At 40.2% G+C, this 23,247-nt stretch overlaps 1 protein-coding gene across 1 annotated transcript; it reads left to right on the top strand.

Annotated features, from left to right (window-relative positions):
- STARD7 (StAR related lipid transfer domain containing 7) lies at positions 1–23,247 on the top strand. The gene is made up of 8 exons (XM_032352828.1): positions 1–833; positions 10,822–11,030; positions 11,374–11,423; positions 12,615–12,725; positions 12,806–12,888; positions 13,341–13,440; positions 20,763–20,847; positions 21,315–23,247. Exons 1-8 carry the CDS (start codon positions 514–516, stop codon positions 21,497–21,499), a joined length of 1,143 nt encoding a protein of 380 aa, XP_032208719.1. The 5' UTR covers positions 1–513; the 3' UTR covers positions 21,500–23,247.

The raw sequence follows: 23,247 nt of genomic DNA, 5'->3' as shown, positions 1-23,247 counted from the left end.
GGCTCGGGCGGCCGCGAGGGGAGTAGGTTGTGGGCGAGCAGTGCATGTGGCGGACGCGGAACGCCCGGGACCTCACCTGCTTCCTTGACTGAGCCGCCTACCTTGCTGCTTTCCAGAATCTCTACTCCCCGAGCCCTGGCGCCGTTTTGAGGACGCCAAGGAGGCAGGGGCCAACGGGGCCGCCCAGCCGTCGGCCCGTAGGGTTCCCGGCTCGAGCTTACGAACGCCTCTTGCCGCGGTGGCGGGGCCGCCCCCGCGGCTGTGCCATGACCGACTCTCTCCGCAAAGGGGACTCTTCCTCAGCGGTTGCTGCAGAGAGAGATGAAAAGCCTGTTAGATCGTGAGACGAGTTCGGGGTCGGCCAGTTAGGGGCACTCGGCCTCAGGCCGCCGCGCCTTCCGGGGCTCGTTCCTTCTGCCCTGTGAGGGAGGCCTAGTTCGCCTCCGGGCGCGCGGCGGGCATAGCGGCGGGGGGGTTGGGTAGGGGGGTCTGGGCGGGGTGCGCGCAGGCGGCATGTTCCTGCGGAGGCCGCCGGCCCTGGCCGCCTGGCTGGCGGGCGCGGCGGCAGCGGGGCGCTCGGGGGCGCGGGGCGGGGGCCTGCTCGCCCTGCTGGCCAATCAGTGCCGCTTCGTGACGGGCCTGCGTGTGCGGCGCGCGCAGCAGATCGCGCAGCTGTACGGCCGCCTTTACTCAGAGAGCTCGCGCCGCGTCCTCCTCGGTCGCCTCTGGCGCCGGCTGCGAGGCCGTCCTGGCCATGCCTCTGCCGTGATGGCGGCGCTGGCTGGCGTGTTCGTGTGGGACGAGGAGAGGATCCAGGAGGAGGAGTTGCAGAGGTGAGCTCTGCGGCGAGGTGGTTTCTGTTCGCTGGGGTGGGGGCCGGTCCTGTTGGGAGGTTGGCACGGCGAACCCTGGGGCCTGCCTTTAGGCTCAGTGTCTCCCGTTTATCCGCAGGGACTGGAAGTGGCGATGCAGTAACTTGATCCTGTTTTAGCAAGACACGTTTTTTGTTGCTCTTCGTGTTAATTTCACGTGTCGGGTTAGAAATAACGAAGTATAGGTTAGCGTAGGAGGGAAGACTGAATAGGGAGCGTGACACCGAAGAAATAACCTTGTAAAAATTAAATTAGATATTGAAGGCATGTAACCCGTGGTTCACGTAATCTTTAACTCATCCAGAAAGGTGTAAACTCAAAACAGGTTTTAAATTTGACCTAAGGGTATGGTTATACAGTTACAAAATTACTTCATTCCAATTGGAATTTCGTGAGAAATGCCCGGAGGGTTCTTGTGTTATCGTGACTCTTTCGGCTGGAAGGGATTTTTGTCTTCCTCAGATAAACCAGGAGCCCAGTATTTTAACCTGCAAAAATTAGGCCAGATTTTTGCTGCTTTAGCGAGAACTTAGGAAATACTGTTTCATTAGGCTCTGAAATCACGCTGTCATCTTCATCAAAACTTCTGTGAAAAAATGCGGTACCACCGATTGAATTTGTTAATCTGTGGTTTTTAAATTTGAGCCCTTACAGTTTTCAAGTAATCTCATGATTTAGCTCTGATTTGATCTAGCTCTTATTTACGGTGTCTTTGCATTTACTTTTAATTGATACTTCTAAACTGCTCTTCCCTCCCCCTAAATTTGTTTCCAAATAAAATTTTATTTACAAAAATAGGTGGTTGGTTCTAGACTGTGGTTTTCTGATTCTTTTATTAGTAGATCTTATTAGTTTATATAGATTAGTAGATAAAAAATTTAATAGTTACCAAATGTCCACCTTGAGGGTATAAATGCAACTTAAAGTTAAAACAGTTTTAGCCATAAAAATTTTAATGTAGTAAAGCATGATAGGTAGTTTGTCTAATTTCTGTTAGCATTTTGCAACTTGTCCATTGGTCTAATGAAACAGGCTCAGGTGTGAGAATATTTATGGGAAGAAAATTTTTAAGTTAAGAAATTATCAATTAACTGTTTGAATTTTCATTCTGTTTTTGATGATGAAATATCTATGTTTCACAGTAGTTAAGTTTGGGAGGAAAATTCCCTGTTGGATCTATTTAGGAGAGAGGAGAAAGACCATTAAAGGGCTGGCTACCTGCTGAAAAGGGAGGGGAGATGTTTTGAGGTGGGAATTGAATAGTGTTGGGGGTCCATGTGGTAGATGACATTCTTTGATTTAGCTTACTTCGTATGTTTTTATGGACAGTATATCCTGGAGCCTCTGTTTAGTAGGTCTGCCATTAGCAGGAGCTGGAGAAGAAAACAAGATAAACACGGTAAACATTTGAGTCAGTAGTACTATCCACGGTGGTAGAAAGAGACCCGTTGATGACTAGGTTAGGTATTCAGTTTCCCTTTCTTCCCTCTTTGGGCTATTTCTGAAACCTAGGGGCAGTTCAAACATTTTTTATTCTAATCCAACTCCTGAAGAGGTATAGCTCTCTATTAACCCACTTGGGAATATCATAAACTCAGATTAAGGTCAGTCAGAACACTTAAGGTGCCTTTTTGATCCTCCAGAGTTGTTATTTAACAAAGGCTTTCGTTTATGGTTTGTTTTCCAGTTCAGGCCTGAATTCAGTCATATACTTAAAATTTGATGATGTCCGGGGCGGCTGGGTGGCTCAGTGGGTTAAGCCTTTGCCTTTGACTCAGGTCATGATCTCAGTGTTAGGGGATCCAGCCCCACATAGGGCTCTCTGCTCAGCGGGGAGCCTGCTTCCTCCCCCCACTCTCTCTCTCTGCCTGCCTCTCTGCCTACATGTGATCTCTCTCTTTCAAGTGAATAAATAAAATCTTTTAAAAAATTTTAAAAAAAGCATTCAAAAAATATTTTGATGGTGTCCATTTTGAGGATTAAAAAAAAAAAATGTTTGTTACCTTGCTAGGGCGACAAATACCCTGTTCGACTATATCTTGATTATAAAGTGGTTTTATAGGTTTCTCGTGTTTCTAATATTTTGTCTTATTGAGTAACTTTTTTGGATTCAGATTAACTTTCTTTGCTTAAGTATTCAGTTTGCTTTAAAGGAGCCACTTCTGTGGTTGTCATAGCTAGTTTAGAAAATTTCAGATTTTGCTATAGTGAAAGGATTTTGGGTGGCTTCCATAATAGAGCACGGCTGAATGTGCCTTGGGACAAGTGCATTTTTTTTATCCCTATTGTATAATGGAAGAAGAGCATGATTGTACCATGGCCGCTAAATCATAGCATTTGGTTCTTCTGTGCTGTTTCTGTACCTTCTTGTCCTAGAACTTTCTTTGAATGGGTACCTTAATATTGTATATGTTTTCTTTTACGTTATTTGAGTACTATTCAGAATGAAAAGGAATAACTTTACTTTCAGTTCTCTTGTGTTAAAGAACATCTTAACAAATAGAATCTCATTTATCTAGCAATAGCAAGAAAATCTGAGAAAAGAACTAATTTGTACAAAGTGACTTTGACTGACAAATGGGGACCAGGTGTAGAAATCCAGTCTTTCAATGCTTGGTCTATGATTCTTACCAATTGGTTTCGCTTAAGTCCAAACAGTAACTTTCAGTCAGTATTTTCGGTACAGAATCACTCGTTCTATGAGCCCATGGCAGATTTTATGGAAAAGATACAGTAGTAATTTTTTATTGCTTTGAAACATTAAAAAAAAAATTATAGACGGGGTGCCTTGGGTTGCTCAATCGATTAAGCATCTCTCTTTGGCTCTGGCCACGATCCCAGGGTCCTGGGATTGAGTCCTGCATCAGGGCTCCTCGCTCAGTGGGGAGTCGTCGTCTTCCTCTGCCTGCTGTTCCCCCTTTTTGTGCTTGCTCGCCCATGTACTCTCTCTCTCTCTGACAAATAAATAAAATCTTTTTAAAAGAAGTTACAGGAACAAAAAGAGGAAGGAAGTTAAGAAATATGAAAGGCTCGGGGAAAATGTTCCATTAACCCCTCCTCTTTTTAAAAAAGTTACAGTCCATTGCTCCAGAAGTTTGAGTAAATAAGTGCCAGTAAAATTTCATAAAGAAAATTCTTTCCCATTTTTGTCTCTCAGGGTATTTAGAACAATTTTAACTTTTCAGTGTATTATTAGCTAGATAAATGATCAGCAAAAAGTCCTTTTCTTTTTTGCCACTGTTAAAGATTATTGACTGACATATTCTTCTTAGAGCATCAGAATTACATAAAATCTGACTTGAATTTTTTGACATTGTCTTCATTATTTTACCATTAACCAGTTGGCCCAGAATTGCAGTGAACTAGCTGATGTCTTGTATTTCTTGTGTCTCATGACAAATGTATTTGAAAGTCTCTAATTTTGACAGTACTTTGGAATTTAAGGAGGGATTATGTGAAATGAGGCAGTTGTCTTGCTGGAATTACTAATTACAGGGATGGCTTCATTTGAATCATTTTGGACCTTTATATCAAAGTCTGTATACTGATGGCAGGACCTCCTCCATGAGCCAAAACTTGTTATACTTATTACTCTGTTTTAATAGTTTTATGCCTTCAGTTTCCATACCTCTCAGTCCAGCCTTTCTCACATATTGAAATGACTCTAGGTTTGGAGTAAGGGCAGTACTGCGTGTCTTGTCTTGATCCTCTTACGAATCTGCTGTTTCTATTTTGGGAATAATCTCTTTTGTCCTGTCTTATTTTTTAAGTCTCAGATAATAAGGTTTAGACACCCACCCTGTCCAAATAAGGATTTAGCACAGCAGGCTAAAGAGATGTATGGTGAGAGGTTTTCCTTTGTCCACATACACGATAGTGAGTCACTTTGGGTACCTGTGTGCTAATTAGGTCCAATCTGTCAGTATTTAGAAGCTGAGACCCTTCAGAGATTGTTGAATCAGAGACAGGCATCATTTGCATTTTATGATGCAGTCTTGCGCTAGCATTTAGTTTGTGTTATTTCAAGAATGAATGTCATGGCCTGCACAAGACATTTTTCTCCCCCTCTGGGGATTTAGTCTCATAATTTTAATCAAGGGCACCTCGTGACCTTTAATTATATAGGAGAGGTTGGTTAAGTAATGGGTCTGAAGCTTTGTACCACTTTAGAAGGCCATTAAAAATATTGCATATAGTCATATAGTTTAATTTTCTTAAAATCTTATTACTATGTAATTTTATGAGTCTCTGATGTACTTTTAATAAGGCATTTCTGCCCTTCATTATGTGATAAGAATGACATGCAAGGGTGATGTTTAATTTTTATTGAAGAATGCCTTATTAGTCCTGAAAAGTTTCATAATTGGTGCCATGTGATGCCTGAATTGTTCTCTAAGCAAGTCTAGCTGTGGTTTTGCTTTTGCTTTCTCCTGAAAGATCCTATTGTGTATTGTACAGTTCCTTCCCTATTTCTGTGTTTTCAGTGAATCCTGTTTTGCAGTTTTTAATTCAAATTAAAACTTTTAAAAAATGGTTATACTTTTTTAGTCAGAACATCAGTATAAATTATACTGGCTAGGATTTTTAGTTGGAAATGAAGCGGATACTGCTTGACTTAAGCCGAAAGGCATTAATCAAAGGGATTAATTAAAGGTGTTAGGTCACTCAGGGCATTGACAAGAAGGCCAGAATACAGGTTGGCCAGGAGAACAGCCAGGACCTGCTGTAGGGATAATCTCCTTAGGGCAGTGTTGCTGGTTTTATTTTCCCTAGATTGGTTGCACTGGTGGACACTCAGCTCCTTTAAGATTGCTGAGAATAATCTGCAAAAGATCCTGTGCCTTTCCTCAAAATTCATATTCTCTAGCAGAAGTGTCTAATTAGCCTTACTTAAATTAGGTGCTGTTCTCTAACTGCTAGGGCTTGAGAGGGGACTGTATCCCACCTATTTTGGGATCCTCCCAAATATGAAAAGATATCGGGCAGTTAAAACAACAAAATGTCCCCTGTATAAGTATTTTCATCTAAGTCCAAAGTTTAAAATTCGGAGAAATGAAATTTTAGAGCCAGTAGAAACCTTCAAAAAAATAATGTCCTAACTTTGTAGGTGGAAAAAGAGAGGGCTTTACAGGTAAAATGACTTACATAAGATCACACAGCCAGTTGGCAGAGCCAGGACTAGAACACAGATCTTTATAGTCACCATCACTTAGGGTTGCTCTAAACTTTTAATCTTGGGTTACCAGTATGACTTTGAATTTTTATCTTTTAAAATGTATGAATGCAGTCTTTTAATAAGAATTTGAATTATTGGGGCCTACTTTCATTTTTATCCAGTTTACTTAGTAAACATTTGAGTGCCTGATGTTTACCAGGTACTTGCTAGGAACTGGAAATACGGATATGAAAGACATTCTGGGACATTAGGGAATTCATAGTTTAGTAAAAGAGGCAGATACAGAGATGGACTAATTACAATATAATGTGATATGTGTCTGTACAGAATTAAAGTAAATATATATGGTTAACTCTGCCTGGAAGTTAACCTTGAACTTTTGGTTTTTTGAGAGTTGAAGAGGAGTGGCCATTTTAGACAGAATGCATTAGAGTTGGTGTCTTCTTCAGTCTTGAATAGCAGAAGTTGTATATGTTCTAGACAGCCAGCCATCTTTCTTTCCTAACTGCTATTTTAGAGGTTAAGTGGAAAATACAAGCCATGGGGTTTTTTTTGTTTGTTTGTTTTTATTTTTAAGATAGTATTTATTTGAGAGAGAGAATGAGAGGTGGGCAGAGGGAGAGAGAATTTTAACCAGGTCCTATGTGGATAAGATTAAGATTCCCTCTCCCTCTCCTTTTGCCCACCCACTCATGCTTTCTCTTTTGGGGGGGGGACTTAAAATGTTTCAGATAAAAAAAGACTTTAATGTGAATGTTACAAATGCAGTTATATATTTTTTAAAGAGCTTAAAAGGAGAGCAAGAGAGCACACATGCAGTGCAGGAGGACCAGAGCAGAGGGGGGAGGGAAGGACAAGGAGTAAGAATCCCCAAAAGACTCCGTGCTTAGCGCAGGAGCAGAGTCCTACGCAAGTCTCCATCTTAGGATGCTGAGATAAGATCTCAGCCAAACCAAGAGTTGGTGGCAAAACTAGCTGAGCCACCCAGGCAGCCCCAAATATAGTTGTATTTAAGAAATAAAATACTATAGTTAAAGCCTCCTCTGTACCTTTACCCAGTCGAAATCTCCTCTGTCCCCCAGATTATCTATCTCAGTTTGTTGTATTGCATTTCTTTCTATGTCTTTATATGTATTTGTCCCTAAAAGATAGACAACAACACGAAGAATCTGGTATTATCTAGAATGTTTTAAAGATTTAGGCAGTTCTGAACAAGATACTGACAAATGGAATCCAGTAACATATGAAAAGGAACAGGAACAGTGGGATTTATTTCAGGAAAGCAAGGTTAATTCATCATATAAAAATCAGTTTAGGGGCGCCTGGGTGGCTCAGTGGGTTAAGCCGCTGCCTTCGGCTCAGGTCATGATCTCAGGGTCCTGGGATCGAGTCCCGCATCGGGCTCTCTGCTCGGCAGGGAGCCTGCTTCCCTCTCTCTCTCTCTCTGCCTGCCTCTCCATCTACTTGTGATTTCTCTCTGTCAAATAAATAAATAAAATCTTTAAAAAAAAAAATCAGTTTAGAGGCACCTGGGTGCCTGCAGCTCAGGTCATGATCCCAGGGTCCTGGAATTGAGTACTGCATCGGGCTCTCCACGGAGAGCAGCTTCTCCATCTCCCTCTTCCGGCCGCTCTGCCTACTTGTGCTCTCTATCTTTCTGTCGAATAAATAAATAAAATCTTGTTAAAAAAAATCAGTTTAGTACAACACTATTAGTAGAAACAATATTAATAGAATGAAGGACAAAAACCACATAATCATGACAGTATATGCAGAAAAGCATTTGACAGTTGAATCTCCTTTCATGATAAAAGAAAATAAAAAGCATTCAAGATGATAAAGGGCCTCTACAAAAAACACAGTTAACAGTGTAATGGTGAAAAACGGAAAGCTTTTCCCCTAAGATCAGGAATAAGACAAAAATGTCTGCTCTCTCCACTTCTGCAACATTGTACTCCATGTTTTTGCTGAAAACTACAGAAGATCGTTGTCAGAAATTTTAAAACACATAAACGGGAAGTTCTGTGTTTATGTATTGGAAGACTTAATGTTGTAAAGATAGCAATACTAGTCAAACTGATCTATAAATTCAACACAATCCCTATCAGAATCTTAGCACACTATTTTGTGCCAGTTGACAAGCTGATCCTGATACCTACATGGAAACGAAAGAGACCCAGAATGGTAAAATAAGTCTTAAAAAGTAGGACAAAGTTAGAGGACTCACTCTCTCTGATTTGAAAATTTAATACCAACCTGTAGTATTTCAGATATGCCAATATCATATGATATTGGCATAAGGATAGATATATAAATTGTTGAAATTGAGAATTTAGAGATAAACCCTAAACTTAATGGCCAATTGATTTTCTACAAAAGTGCCAAGACAATTCAGTGGGGAAACAATAGTCTTCAGATGGCACTGGGACAACGGGAGGTACACATGCAAAGATAATGAATTTAGACCCCCTACCTCACATCATACACAAAAATTAACTCAGAATGGATCAGAGTGTAAACTAATATGAAAACACTTTTTTTAAATACTAAAATTCTTAGTAGAAAATAACAGACATGACTCTATGACTTTGAATAAGGAAGTGATGGCTTCTTAGCTATAACACAGAAACATAAGCAATCAAAGAAAGTAGATGAATTTGACTTTATCAGAATTAAAGACTTCTTCCTCAAGGGCCTCTATTAAAAAACTGATGTTCTCTCACAAAATGGGAGAAAGGATTTATAAATCATATCTGGTAAGGGACATATTCAGGGTATATAAAAACTCTTATAATTCAACAATAAAAAGACAACCCAACTTAAAAATAGGCAAAGATTTCAGTAGATATTTCTCCAAAGAAGATGCACAAATGGCCAATAAGCACTTGGAAATATGCTCAGCATCATTAGTTACTGGGGAAATAAAAATCAAAGACCACAATGAGAGATACTTCTCACACCCACGAGAATTGCTAGAATCAGGAAAATAGTTATTGTCTAATAACAAGTGTTTGCAAGGAGGTGAAGCAGTCAGAACCCTGTTGGGAGTATAAAATGGTGCAGCTGCTTTATAAACTAATTTGGCATTCCCTTAAAAGATTAAAAATAGAGTTGCCATGGCTCAGCAAATCCACCCAGGAATCCGCTCAAGAGAACTGAAAACCCGTGTCTACAGAAAAACTTCTACACAAACGTTTATAGCATTATTATTCATAATAGCCAGAAAGTAGAAAGAACCTAAATGCCCATCACCTGATGAATGGATAAACAAATGTGAGATATCCATTAAATGAAATATATTCAATTTAAAAAATGAGGGAACAAAGTATACCATTAATCAACTTTGAAAATATGCCAAGTAAAAAAAGCCAGACACTAGAGACTATATATTGTATGATTCTCTTTATTTTTATTTATTTTTTATTATTTTTATTTTTTTTAAGATTTTTTCTTTATCTGACAGAGATCACAAGTAGGCAGAGAGGCAGGCAGAGAGAGAGGAGGAAGCAGGCTGCCTGCAGAGCAGAAAGCCCAATGTGGGGCTCGATCCCAGTACCCTGGGATCATGACCTGAGCCGAAGGCAGAGGCTTAACCCACTGAGCCACCCAGGTGCCCCGTATGATTCTCTTTATATGAATTGTCCAAAGTAGGGAAGTTCATAGAGACAGAAAAGATTAGTGGTTGTCAGGGGTTATAGGGAGGCAGGACTGGGGAATGGATGCTGATGTGTGTAGATTTTTGGGGGAGATGATGAACATGTTACGGAATTAGTGTTGGTGGTCATACAACCTTGTGAGAATACTAAAAAAACATTGAATTGTAAAAAATTGTAAAAAAGGATGATTCTTAGGAATGTGAATTATATTTTTAAAAGAAGAGGAAAAATACATAATTGTTTAAATTTTATAATCAACCCCTGAGGTTGGTCCTGTTATCCTCATTTTACAGATTAAGAATAGAGACTAGGGGCGCCTGGGTGGCTCAGTGGGTTAAGCCTCTGCCTTTGGCTCCGGTCATGATCTCAGGGTCCTAGGATCAAGCCCCACATTGGGCTCTCTGCTCGGCAGGGAACCTGCTTCCCCCTCTCTCTCTGCCTGCCTCTCTGCCTACTTGTGATCTCTCTGTCAAATGAATAAATAAAATCTTAAAAAAAAAAGAATAGAGATTAAGTAATGTTTTAGTTAATGAATATTGGACTGGGATTCAAACTCAGGAACTTGAGTTTTCACTGCACTCTATACTCTTTCAAACCCGCACCATTTTTAAAAAATTTTATTTTATTTTATTTTATTTTTTTTAAGATTTTATTTATTTATTTGACAGAGAGAGAAATCACAAGTAGGCGGAGAGTCAGGCAGAGAGAGAGAGAGAAGCAGGCTCCCGCTGAGCAAAGAGCCCGATGCGGGACTCGATCCCAGGACACTGAGATCATGACCTGAGCTGAAGGCAGCTGCTTAATCCACTGAGCCACCCAGGCGCCCCCCAAAATTTTATTTCTTTATTTGAGAGAGAAAGAGCACATGCGCACAAGAAGGGGGCGTGGCGGAGGGGAGAGGGAGAAGCAGGCTCCACACTGAGCAGGGAGTCTAATGCAGGGCTCTGTCCCAGAAACCTGAGATCATGACCTAAGCCTAAGGCAGACACCTAATCAACTGAGCCACCCTGACGCTCCAACCCACACCATTCTTATACAAGTCCTTCTGTAGACATTTCATTTTACAGGATTGACTACAACCACCTGTACCATTCCTTTTGTTTTTCTCCTTTTGCAGATCCATTGATGAGATGAAACGGTTGGAAGAAATGTCACATATGTTTCAGCGTTCTGGAGTTGAACGCCACCCTCCAGAACCAAAATCACAGAGAGAAGGGAATGAAGATTTAGGGGGCAAAGAGCAACCATGGGAGATGGTGATGGATAAGAAACACTTTAAGCTCTGGCGGCGCCCAATTACAGGCACCCACCTTTACCAGTATAGAGGTGAGCCCAGCTTGGCTGCCTTGTAGGTGTGTTCCATGATTGGCCAGTTGTACAGGACTTCTTTTCTTCATACTCTAACTATTCTGGTTGTTGCTCAGAAAATTTGCCATGGCTTCCTGTTTTTTGTTTTCCTTCTCCCAGATGACAAGCCTCTCAGTGTCTTCATTACTGTACTTTGCTGTAGGTTGTCTTTGTCTTACTTGCTGCCCCAATATGACGTCTAGTTTCTGAATCTGCCTTTAAGATCTGTCAGTACTCTATAATTGAAATGCAATTAAGCGATAGGAATAAGATGAATGATGAGGGTGTGGCAGACATCGCTTGTTCTTCCTTGTCATTCTAGTTTTTGGAACCTACACAGATGTAACACCCCGGCAGTTCTTCAATGTTCAGGTGAGTAAATATTTCTTCCACTTACCACTGTCCACATGAATAATTTCTTCAACTTAGGACATGCTTTCAGTACATCCGTCTGTCTCTGTACCCTTCATCTCATGTCTGATAGCATCTGGGTAAACATTGGACTTACCATTCTTTCTCTGGTGGAATGAGTGCAGTTCTGTCCTCTCACAGGGCTGTTGGGAAGATTAAATAGAAGAATGTATTTGAGTGATTTTAGTATACTTTATAAGGTTTTATGGTTATTTTTTCCTAAATAATTCAAGGGCAAGTTCCATGTGTGGCCCTTTATTCCAAAATCTTTCAGTGTGTATTTCCTAAAATTAGACATATTCTCTTAACCATGGTGTCATTATCAAAGTCTATAAATTTAACATGGATGCAGCTCTTAGGTTATCTTCTGCTTGTATTATGGTTTTTATCTGTTGACGCAGTAATGCATAGCATTTTCCTCTTCAGTACAGATACGGTCAGATTTAGTAATCTGGAACATTTCCATAGTGAAGGTATTTATTTAATAAAGATGAAGACTGTCTCTTCAAAGACTACTTTCTTCCTTGGGGGAAAATGTGTGAAAAGATGGGATCACCCAGAGTTCTATTAAAAAAATATTCTCCTTCTTGGATATTTCTCTGTTTTGTCAGGTTTTCGGTAATTAATTGATCAGTATAACAGTATAATAGTAATATGCTAGTGCACATTTCCCCCGCCAAGCACTGAATTTTTGTTAGTTTGGATTTGTATGTGTCTTACTTTGAAATTCCCTACCTCGTAGTCATGCTAGAAATTAAAAAACATGTTACTTGCATTCATTTGTGTGAGGTGTCTGCTCATACTTTTGGGATTTTTGTCTGTTTAAAACTTTAAAAAATTGTTTCGCCTTTACACATATTATATTTTGCCTAGACATATCTATCACGGTATTTTTTTTCTTAACATTTCCTCTCCTTTGCCCTTTTTTTTTTTTTAAATAAGATTAATTTCAGGTAATGCTGTTGGTCTGTAAGAAAGAATTTTAAGAGACTTATCTATAGTAAACACAGCCATGTCTTTCACATTTTGTCACTTTTAGATTCAGTAACTTTCAGAAGAAGGGCTTTGGGTCAGAGGTCCAAGAATCTGGAGAAGCTTTCTGCAACTTTGGTTTGGATTTCCTGGGTCTTCATATCTTTTCTCTTTCTGCAGCTGGATACAGAGTATAGAAAAAAGTGGGATGCCCTGGTAATCAAGCTGGAAGTGATTGAGAGGGATGTGGTTAGTGGTTCTGAGGTTCTTCACTGGGTAACCCATTTTCCTGTGAGTATTTTTACTACTGTTTTTAGTTTTGTCACATCCATTTGGGGCAGAACACTAATTCTGCCTATCCTTTTCTTTAGTATCCAATGTACTCGCGGGATTATGTTTATGTTCGACGGTATAGCGTGGATCAGGAAAACAATGTGATGGTGTTGGTGTCACGGTATGTGTGGTTTCCTGTGGCTCCTGCTCAGTTCCTTTAACTGTCCTTCAAATATGTCTGCTGGGAGTTTGCATGTTCTCAGTGCTGTTATGAGTGATGCTAGGACCCCATCCATCCCAGCTAGACCATTAGTGGGCTGTGACTGGTGACCACAGTTTAGGAATATTGAAGGGATCTATGTAAGCTTTTCATTAAACCATTTCTTTAGTTCCTTTGTGTTGATAATTTAAAAAGGAACTGTTCTCTTCAACACGAAGCCTTGTGAGCCAGTTATCACCAAGGAAACTCACTTGTTTTTAGAATTTAGTTTGTATTCATTCATTTTAGTGACTCTTCTGTTTTACTTTAAAAATTAGAGCCAGCTTTCTAGATTTTCCTCTTAACTGTAGCTCTCATGCTGTTTCTTGTATGTAGACATTACTGAGAGTTTCCTTAACTTTTCTCCTTACCAGAGCTGTGGAGCACCCTAGTGTTCCAGAGTCTCCAGAATTTGTAAGAGTCAGATCGTATGAATCCCAGATGGTTATCCGTCCCCACAAGTCATTTGATGAGGTGAGTTTTATATCATCCAAGAGATGATGTGTAGTGGCTTTGGATTTTTCTCAAGGAATGCCCTTTGTCTGAACTGAGAAGGGCAGTGGTTCTCAAACTTGGCATGCATCAGAGTCTGCTGGAGCTTATTAACATACAGTGCTTGGGTATGGCCCAAGAATTCTCATTTTTAAGAAGTTCCCAGGTGAGGCTGATGCTCCTGGTTTGGGAACCACTGCTATAGGGTGGCATAGCTGGAAGATTCCCCAGGTCAGAGTACTAATCACCCACTGACCCCCGTTTGTGTGAGAGACAGGAGAAGACAGTGGTCTGTCACTAGCCTTCTTCAGAAGCTGAAGGGAGCACCTTTTCCATCAAAATTTCACCACCATTGGCAGAATACATTGGCAGAACAGAAAGTCCAAAATCTTTCTGGACTTTCCTTTCGTTGTCTGTAAAATGAGAGCGTTAGAGTAATCTTCTCGGCCTTCTTTAAAATTCTGTTGACCTTTCTTTGAGAAGAATATTTTTCTTAGCTTAGGGAGTGTTGTTTTTTTTAAAGCCAAATTTGTGTTGAGTTTACATATTGATTTCACTGGTTGCTGTTTTAGTTGTATTTCACTTTATAAAGGCTTTATTTCTCCCCATTACTTTTATTTTTGAGCTATATGAACTGTATGCTTTAGTGTGGTTTTGTTTTCAACAAGTTGTTCTATTTATACTCCTTGGAGTGGAACTTCAAATATGACAGAAATGGTGGTTCATTTCAGTCAGTGTGGTGTTAGACTGTTTTTTAACTGGGAGATCTGTGTGTTTACTTGCATGCTACTTTTAAAGATTTTTATTTATTTATTTATTTATTTCATAGACAGAGATCAAAGTAGACAGAGAGGAAGGTAGAGAGAGAGAGGAGGAAGCAGGCTCCCTGCTGAGCAGAGAGCCTGTCGCGGGGCTTGAGCCCAGGATCCCGAGACCACAACCCGAGCTGAAGGCAGAGGCTTTAACCCACTGAGCCACCCAGGCACCCCTGCATGCTATTTTTAGAGCAGTGTTTTTCAAACCTGGGATTGCTACCCATTAGTGGAAGACAAAATTAATTTAGTACATTATGATCAACTTTAAAAAAAAAAGAAAACATAGAATAGAAATCATCCAAGTGTAACCATATTTCATGAGACTTCAGTTTTATAAGTATGTGTGAATGTGTGTGTAGGAGGCTGAGAGAGGGAACTGGTTTCAATGCATAAAGGATTATTTACAGTGTGTTACAGTTAAAAATGTTTGAAAGTCCTTGCTTTAGAAGACAAAACAAGAAGCAGGGCTACTGTCCATGTCTTGTCTTCTTTAGGAGGGGGATCCTGGGTCAGGCTGAAGATAGTAGGGGAGGCCGAGTTAGGCCTCACTTTTCCCTTTATGTTGCTTTTGAAATTTGGACCTTGTCTATTTATTTCCTATTTGAGAAAAACTGAACTGAGTTCCAGCATTGCTTCCTTTAGAAACTGTGGCCGTGAAGCAGCTAAGGCATCATTTAGCACCTAGCAGAGTGTCTTGCATCTAAGTAGGGACCAAATAATTTTTTTTAGCTGATTTGGGGTAACAATAAGAGTTATCTATATAGTTTTTTTAGTGTATTTGTCACAAGCTCTTAAGAAAAAGATAAGATTCGAGCTAGTTCTTGTGAAAAGGCAAACTGGAGAAAACAGGAAATGCAGAGGACACGATATACGCAAGATGAAGACAGGAATGAGCCACGGATATGTTCAGAGACTCACCACTTAGAAAGGAAGGTTGAGATTAGGGAGGAGTGATAAATTACATTGACCATGTACAGAGAGTACTTGAAAATCAGGCAGCTGCATTTGGACTGCCGGATGGAAAGTAGATCCTTGAGCCAGGGTATGGTGTTCATTTGTTTTACTTTTTTTTTTTTTAAGATTTTATTTATTTGTTTGACAGCACAAGTAGGCAGAGCTGCAGGCAGAGAAAGGTAGAAGCAGGCTCCCTAAGGCTTGATCCCAGCACCCTGAGGTCATGACCTGAGCCAGAGACAGATGCTTAACAGCTATGCCACCTATGCGCCCCTGTTTTACTTTTTATTAGGGAAAATTTGAAATGTATATGAAAGATAAAGAAGTAGAATAGTATAATGAACCTTCTGTATACATCCCCAGCTCCAACAGGGATCAACTCCTGGCCATACTTGTTTTATCTGTATCCTTTCTTATCTCTTTTTGCTGCTGTCCTGATTATTTTGAAGCAGTTTCTAGCTTTGCCAAAAAAGAAACCATAGAAGAATTCTTCTATAGATACTTCAGTATTTATCTTGAAAAGAAAAGTGATCTTTGAAAACATAACCTCAGTGTCCTAATAATCCCTAATATCAAATTTGAATTTTCCTGATTGGCCATGAATTTCTTTGGGAGTTCATTTATTTGAATCAGGACCCAAGTATGATTGAGACACTGAAAATTTGTTCATAATATCTCTTGAGTCTTTTGAAGTCAGTCAGTGTCCCCCCCCCCCACCCCCCCCACCCCCCACCCCCCCCGTTGTATTTGTTTAAGAAGCAGGGTTCTTTGTCCTGGATCTTGATGATTGTGTACCGGTAATATCCATAGTGTCATCTAACATATTCCTATGTCTCCTGCCTGTCTTTGCTGGGTGTTGGTTAGTTACTGTTCAAACCTGAGGCTTAAATAAATTCTGGTGTGGGTTGTTTTGGGCAAGACCATTTTATTAGAAGGCAAGTGACGTTTGATTGTCTCTTTCTTTGTGAATTTAGAAATGATTGATTATTGCTGAGATCCATTATTTTATTAGTGGTATAACAAAATGCTGATTCTGTAATTCCTTTATTTCCATATGTTGAAATACATTAGGGAAAAATTTCTCACTGTTTCTTTTCCTTTAGTTTACATAGGAAAGGGAAGTAAGAGAAGGTTGATTTGTTTCCTTTATTTATGAGTTTCAAAATAATGAATTGGTCCTTTCAACCAAGGATCCTCCAAAGGTTAAGTTTTGGTTTTGTTTTAAAGAAATACCATTAGTCTTTGCTATAGAAGAACCAATAGAAGACTTAAATAGATATTTCAGTTATTTATTTTATTTGTAATTTTTTTGATATTTTTATTTTTATTTTTTAATTTTATTTATTTATTTGACAGATAGAGATCACAAGTAGGTAGAGAGGCAGGCAGAGAGAGAGAGAGGAGGAAGCAGGCTCCCTGCTGAGCAGAGAGCCTGATGCGGGGCTCAATCCCACGATCCTGGGATCATGACCTGAGTTGAAGGCAGAGGCTTTAACCCACTGAGCCACCCAGGCGCCCCATTTTTAATGTTTTTTTTTTTTTTAACATGTTTTTATATTTTTTTAACATGTTTTTATGTTTTTTTTTTTAACATGTTTGGTTAGTTTTAATCCATTACAGTTATTCTTTTTTTTTTTTTTTTTTTTTTTTTAAAGATTTTATTTATTTATTTGGCAGACAGAGATCACAAGTAGGCAGAGTGGCAGGCAGAGAGAGAGAAGAAGGGAAACAGGTACCCGCTGAGCAGAGAAGCCGATGCAGGTTCGATCCCAGGACTCTGGAATTATGACCTGAGCCAAAGGCAGAGGCTTTAACCCACTGAGCCACCCAGGCACCCCTCCATTGCAGTTACTCCTTTTTTTTTTTTTTTTTTTTAAAGATTTTATTTATTTGATAGATCACAAGTAGGCCTCCGAGGCACACAGAGAGCGAGAGAGAGAGAGAGGAAGGGAAGCAGTCTTCCTGCTGAGCAGAGCCCAACTCGGGGCCATCCCAGGACCCTGGGATCATGATCTGAGCTGAAGGCAGAGGCTTTAACCCACTGAGCCACCCAGGGGCCCCACATTACAGTTATTCTTACCAAGACTCATATTGTCCCAGTTTGGGCCATTGGGAGCCTCCTAGTAACTGGCTTAAGTTCTTTTGACTTGACCACAGGTTTTCTCATTTTCTGATGTTATAAGATGTCCCAGGTTCATCTTGTAAAGTTTTAGTTGTAAACCTGGAAATCAGCATTTCTTTTAGGGAGCCCTGGTTCCTTTTAAGATGTCATTTAAATTAAACACATTTGATGAAGCATGTGACTCCTGATCTTCAGATTGTAAGTTTAAGCGCCTTGTTGGGTGTAGAGATTACTTAAAAATAAAATCTTTAGGGGTGCCTGGATGGCTCAGTCAGTTAAGTATCCAACTCTTTTTTTTTTTTTTTTTAAAGATTTTATTTATTTATTTGACAGAGAGAGATCACAAGTAGGCAGAGAGAGGAGGAAGCAGGCTCCCTGCCGAGCAGAGAGATGTGGGTCTGGATCCCAGGACCCTGAGATCATGACCTGAGCTAAAGGCAGAGGCTTTAAACCACTGAGCCATCCAGGCGACCCTAAGCATCCGACTCTTGATTTTGGCTCAGGTCATGAGATTTGGCCTGGTATCAGCCTCCCCGCTTAGCAGGAAGTCTGTCTACTTGAGATTCTCTTTCTGTCTCAAATAAATCTTAAAAAATAAAATTAAAATAAAAAAAAAAAACAAAAACAAAAACCAGAACGTGGCTTCTAGGAATACCTATAGCTATTGGCTTGTTCATTGTCTTTAAAGACCTTTTCAGAGGCTAGAACTAAGTAATACATATTTGCTGCTTATTTGTTTAAAAGATAAATTTTAAGGTGCATGCTAATATTTTTAATTCATATTTCAGACTGGAGAGGTTTTATTTATTTATTAAGATTTTATTTATTCATTTGACAGAGAAGGTGAGAGAGGGAACACAGGCAGGGGGAGTGGGAGAGGGAGAAGCAGGGCTCCCACAGAGCAGGGAGCCCAATGCGCAGCTCAAACCCAGGACCTTGGGATCATGACCTGAGCTGAAGGCAGACTCTTAATGACTGAGCCACCCAAGTGCCCCTGGAGAATTTTTATTTATATTTTATATCTTACATCGATCATCTTTACCTGTGCTGGAAAATTCAACTCAACTCATCACCAAAACATAACTACTTATTTGCTTTAATCTGAAATACACACGAACCAGCCTCAGGATAATACACCAAGATCATTAGTGATGTGGTGATTTAAAATTTGTATTTTTTTATTCTTAGGATGTGTACACAGTGTACAAACAACTATTTTTTTTTTTTTTTTTTTTTTTTTTTTTTCAAAACACTAGTTTTAAAGTTACTTGAAATAGGTGCTCTCCTTGTGCTATTTCCTGCTGACTCAGTTCATAGTTAGGTTCCCTATTTTCTATTTTGCTTTTGGTTTTTAGATAATTGCTTTTTAAATTTAATTTTGTTTTATTAAATTATGAAAAAGTTTATGCTCCTGAAGTCAAATGTATAAAATAAAAACTGTTCAGAGTGATGTTGTTTATATCCCTGTTCCTTCCTTCATCCAGTGGGTAATCATTGTTTTTGTTTGGTTTCCTTTTTTAAAATACAAAACAGTGGTGGATGAGAACCCAGGTCTCTTGACTTCCCAGTCTGTTTTATGGGAAGAATAAAGTCTTTTATATGTATTAACTCATTTAGCCTTAGAGCCAGCCTTTGTGGTAGATACTGTTGTTTCCACTATACAGGTTTTACCTCTCCTTTATCTTTTTTCGTAAGATTTTATTTATTTATTTGTCAGAGCACAAGCAGAAGAAGTGCAGGCAAAGGGAGAAGCAGTCTTCTCTCATAGCACCCAGGACCCTGGGATCATGACCTGAGCCAAAGGCAGATGCTTAACCAACTGAGCCACCCAGACATCCCTCTCCTTTCTCTTTACTTCCATAGTATTCATTCGGTATCTTTGTTATGGCATTTCTTTTATTAATTGAAAGCTCTTGAGGGCAAGGACTAGTACATTTTTGTTTGCTCTAAGTACCTAGCACAGTGCCAGACATGAAGCAGACATACATATATTTATTTATTTTTAATATGTATTTTTTAATGTATATATTTGACGGAGAGAGCAAGCGCAAGCAGGGGCAGCAGCAGAGGGAGAGGGAGAACTGGGCTCTCTGCTGAGCATGGGGCCGGATGCAGGGCTAGACCTCAGGACTGTGGGATCGTGACCTGAGCCAAAGGCAGGCTCTTAAGTGACTGAGCCACCGAGGTGCCCCTGAAGCAGACATTTAAATACATGTTGAGTAAATAAATAAAAGATTACACAGGTCATTGAGGTGGGGGGGAAAGGATGGACTTTGGAGTAAAATAGCATGGGAATTTAAAGTGTAGTTCTACCACCTGGAGTTGTGGCCAGTCTGCTTTAAAAAGTGCAGACATAAAAGTGGTTATCTTTAACTCCTTTGTGTGGAGCATAATTGGTACAGATCTCTCCTAGGATCAAGACCCCTGGAAATCTTAATTCCCTGTCCTTCACTGTAATAGGCAATGAGAGGGCTGAGCCAAAAAGAATGGGTACATAGGCCCTGCAGTCAGAATTTTGGGTTTATCTTGGCTGTCATTGAGTATGTAGGTGACCTTGGGCAAAGTTACTTCTTAGTGCTCAGTTTCTTCTTCTGTTAAATGAGGTAACAGTACCAACATTATAGGATTGTTCCAAGTTGGAAGCATTTCACCATTAAGTGCTCTATAAATGTTTGCTGTTATTAGTCATAGTAGTAGTAGAGTTTATACCATTTTGGTAAAGATTAAGACCTTTGACTTTTTGAAGATATGTGTTGGAATTTTCAAGACCAACCCACATTTGAAAATTAGCTAGAAGGACTCATAGGACTCAGCATATATTTGTACTCATGACGCAGATGTATATAGTCATATAGTAAGGATACATACCTGCATCATAGGGAAGAGACCTGCAGAGTCTAGGAATCCACATGTTGGCTTCCTCCTGCTCTCTCTCTTGGGAGAGGTCACACAGAGTACATTTTCCTTCCAGCAACAAAAATAGAGCAACATGTCTGTGATGTTTCTGCCCAGAGAAGCCCATGAGAGGGTCCGCACCCAAGATTTTTACTGAGGGCTGGTTACATAGGGATACTTTTCATAGCACATACCAAAATTTGAGATGCACCAGAAAGAAAGCAGGTATTTGGCATAAACTGTAGTGTTTGCATGAACAGACAAGAAACAGGGGTCACTCTTACACTTAATTGTTGACTGGGAATACTTGGAACCAAGTTCCCAGACACCACCCGAGCACCAGTCTTGTAGGCTGGCCTTTCTATGGATAGCAACCTATGCAGTCTTCAATATTACTCCTTTTTTGCATAGGGTAAAAAACTGACGTGGTCTGCTCCAGAATCAGATTGTGATTATTCTTTGGTACTGGATATGGAAGCTATTATGGTGGGTAATTTTTTGCTGTTTTTCTTTTCCAGAATGGCTTTGACTACTTGTTGACATACAGTGACAATCCCCAGACTGTGTTTCCTCGCTACTGTGTTAGTTGGATGGTTTCCAGTGGTGAGTGGGTACTTCTATACAGGGCCTGGGACCTGGGCTAAGCATTTTGTTTTTCTCTAGCTCTAAGTGGCAAGCAAGAGAATTAGTGCTTGTCTTATGGGAGCAGTATTGGGGAAATTAAACATCCTTCCAAGCCCGATCTTGAATATTGCAAAGATATTGAAGCCTCCTGCTAGGCTTTGGAAGGATGAATATTGTGGAGTTTCAGAAAGCAACATGTGCCCAGAAGGGAGTTTTGAGAACATTTGCTTAATTCCTTAAATATGGACTGTGTACATTAATGCATTTAAATATTTTTTCTATTTAGATACATTTTGGGAGGCAACTATGACTCACAGGTTGTTAATCAGGCTGTGATCTCTATAAGAAGGAATTGGCTCCCTGCTATGAAAGAAATAGGCCATCTAATTTTGACCCTATTGTTGGTTTGTATTTCAGCCTACCCAAATTTCTCTCTCTCCCACCAGGCATGCCAGATTTCCTGGAGAAGCTGCACATGGCCACTCTTAAAGCGAAGAACATGGAGATCAAAGTAAAGGACTATATCTCGTCTAAGCCTCTGGAAACCGGTAGTGAAGCCAAAGCTACCACTCCGTCTTCCGAGCGGAAGAATGAGGGTAGTTGTGGCCCTGCCCGGATCGAGTATGCTTGAAAGGTTTTGGGATAAGAAAGGACAGGCTGCTTCTAGCCCTGTCTCGGTCCCTTATCTGCTACAGAATGGGGACATGTATTAGAAGGCATCTGCTGTAACTGCCAGTGCAAGATAACTCAGTAACTGGTGTCGGATTGTGTTCAGAGCCCTTAACTGCTCTTTATCAGAACAGAAGGAGGAGGCATCCATGTGGGCGTTGTCATATTCTCAGGCCAAGCATCTTGCAATTCAGTATTTCACTGAGCTAATCTGGAACAAACCTCTCACCTCAGGCCAGAGGGGACAACTTCTTTTTGCTTCCTTTGAGTAGTTTCCTCTGCCAACATTCCAGTTCCCACCATTGGTTCTGCAGCACTTGGGATTTCCTTCAGTTCTGAAGGTCCAAATGGAAAGTGCAGTTGGCTGGTTGAGTCTTCAGTGAGGGGGCATTGGGAGTGTTCTTGGTAACAGTACAAGTGTTGAATGGATGTGAACTGTTGTTTGGCAGTGTAAGTGCCTTGTCCTCACCCTGCTTATATCTTTAGGGACATCAAGTTTGTACCAAGAAATTTTCTCTCTGCCTCCCAAATACCACCCATTGACTTGCCCTACCCAAAGCAGTTTCCTTTGCATTGGCCAGTTCTTCTGTATTCATGCACTATATGTATTTGGATCATCGCCTCCTTCCTTAGCTCATTCACCAAGAACACTGGGAAATGAGTCCTTTCAGATGGTAGCTTTCTGTGTTATCAGTGTTTCGATATGGTTAACGGCGATGCTCAAAAACATCACACTTTAGGGTGGTTGTTTTTTTTAAAGCTTTGTGTCAATTAGGAATTGGGAAGTGGAATAGGATTTCTCCATCATCCCACTGTACAGAAAACACCATTTTGATTTAGGCATTTTTAGACTTCAGGTTTGACTGGATGCTGAGGACTTGTCCATCTTGGAAGGCTAAAGGCAGAGGAATGGGGGTTGGGCCACTCCCTTATAGCTCTCAGAGCTGTAGACAAGCCATGTGAACAAATAGATGTAATCTTTCCCCAAATACTAATATAATGGGGATGTGGTTTACATGAACCTCTTGTTCCTCTGAAAAATTTTTCTTTCTCTCTTCAGAGTTAAAGTGAAAGCAAACTATGCTGTTTGGGTAAAGTCACAATTAGATGCTGTTTGGCCTCGTTGATTTTGCTTTGGTCATGCTGCAGTCTGACAGGAGAATAGGGATCAAGTTTTCAATACTCCCTCCTCTTTTTCCCCTACAATTTAAATGGCTGGATTTTTCCCTTTTTTCCCACTTGCTATCCTTTGATGTTGAAAAGGGGATCTAAACCTCAGACTGACTTAAACCCCTAGACTTTTTTGTTGCCTGATAAGTTTTGTGCCAAGGAAATGATTTTCCCCATCTTTCATGTCTTGCCTTCTCTGAGTGGTGGGCAGAACAGAGAGATAAATCGAGCAGTTCCAGCTTCTTTTTCATTGATCATTTCTCTCTTCTCATCGCCAGGACTTGACAGAAGCCAGGGAAGGTTTCCCTGGGTTATGTCTGAACTTAGCATCTGTGATTGTTGGGGCATGGATGGGTGTGGGCAAGAATGTGTGAATGCACAGGTGTTAAGGAGCTGTGTTGCTCATGTTCTGATTTTTGGCAACTCGATTCTGTACTTGGGGTTGGTCTGTACGGTTACTTATGTCATTGTAATGATTTCACTTCTAACTGTGACATTTTTATCAAATGTGTGAATAAATATATAAAGATTGGTACAAAA

The sequence above is a fragment of the Mustela erminea genome, chromosome 7 (genome assembly GCF_009829155.1).
Source record: "Mustela erminea isolate mMusErm1 chromosome 7, mMusErm1.Pri, whole genome shotgun sequence".
Taxonomy (NCBI): Eukaryota; Metazoa; Chordata; class Mammalia; order Carnivora; family Mustelidae; genus Mustela; species Mustela erminea.
The sequence above is the reverse complement of the archived record's forward strand: the minus strand, read 5'-3'. Positions and strand labels throughout refer to the sequence as shown.

Bases quoted from the DNA above. Each gene is read 5' to 3' on its own strand.
- STARD7 (XM_032352828.1), top strand. From the start codon at position 514: ATGTTCCTGCGGAGGCCGCCGGCCCTGGCCGCCTGGCTGGCGGGCGCG. The intron at 834-10,821 runs GTGAGCTCTGCG...CTCCTTTTGCAG, and splicing joins CAGGAGGAGGAGTTGCAGAG to ATCCATTGATGAGATGAAAC. The intron at 13,441-20,762 runs GTGAGTTTTATA...TTTCTTTTCCAG, and splicing joins CCCACAAGTCATTTGATGAG to AATGGCTTTGACTACTTGTT.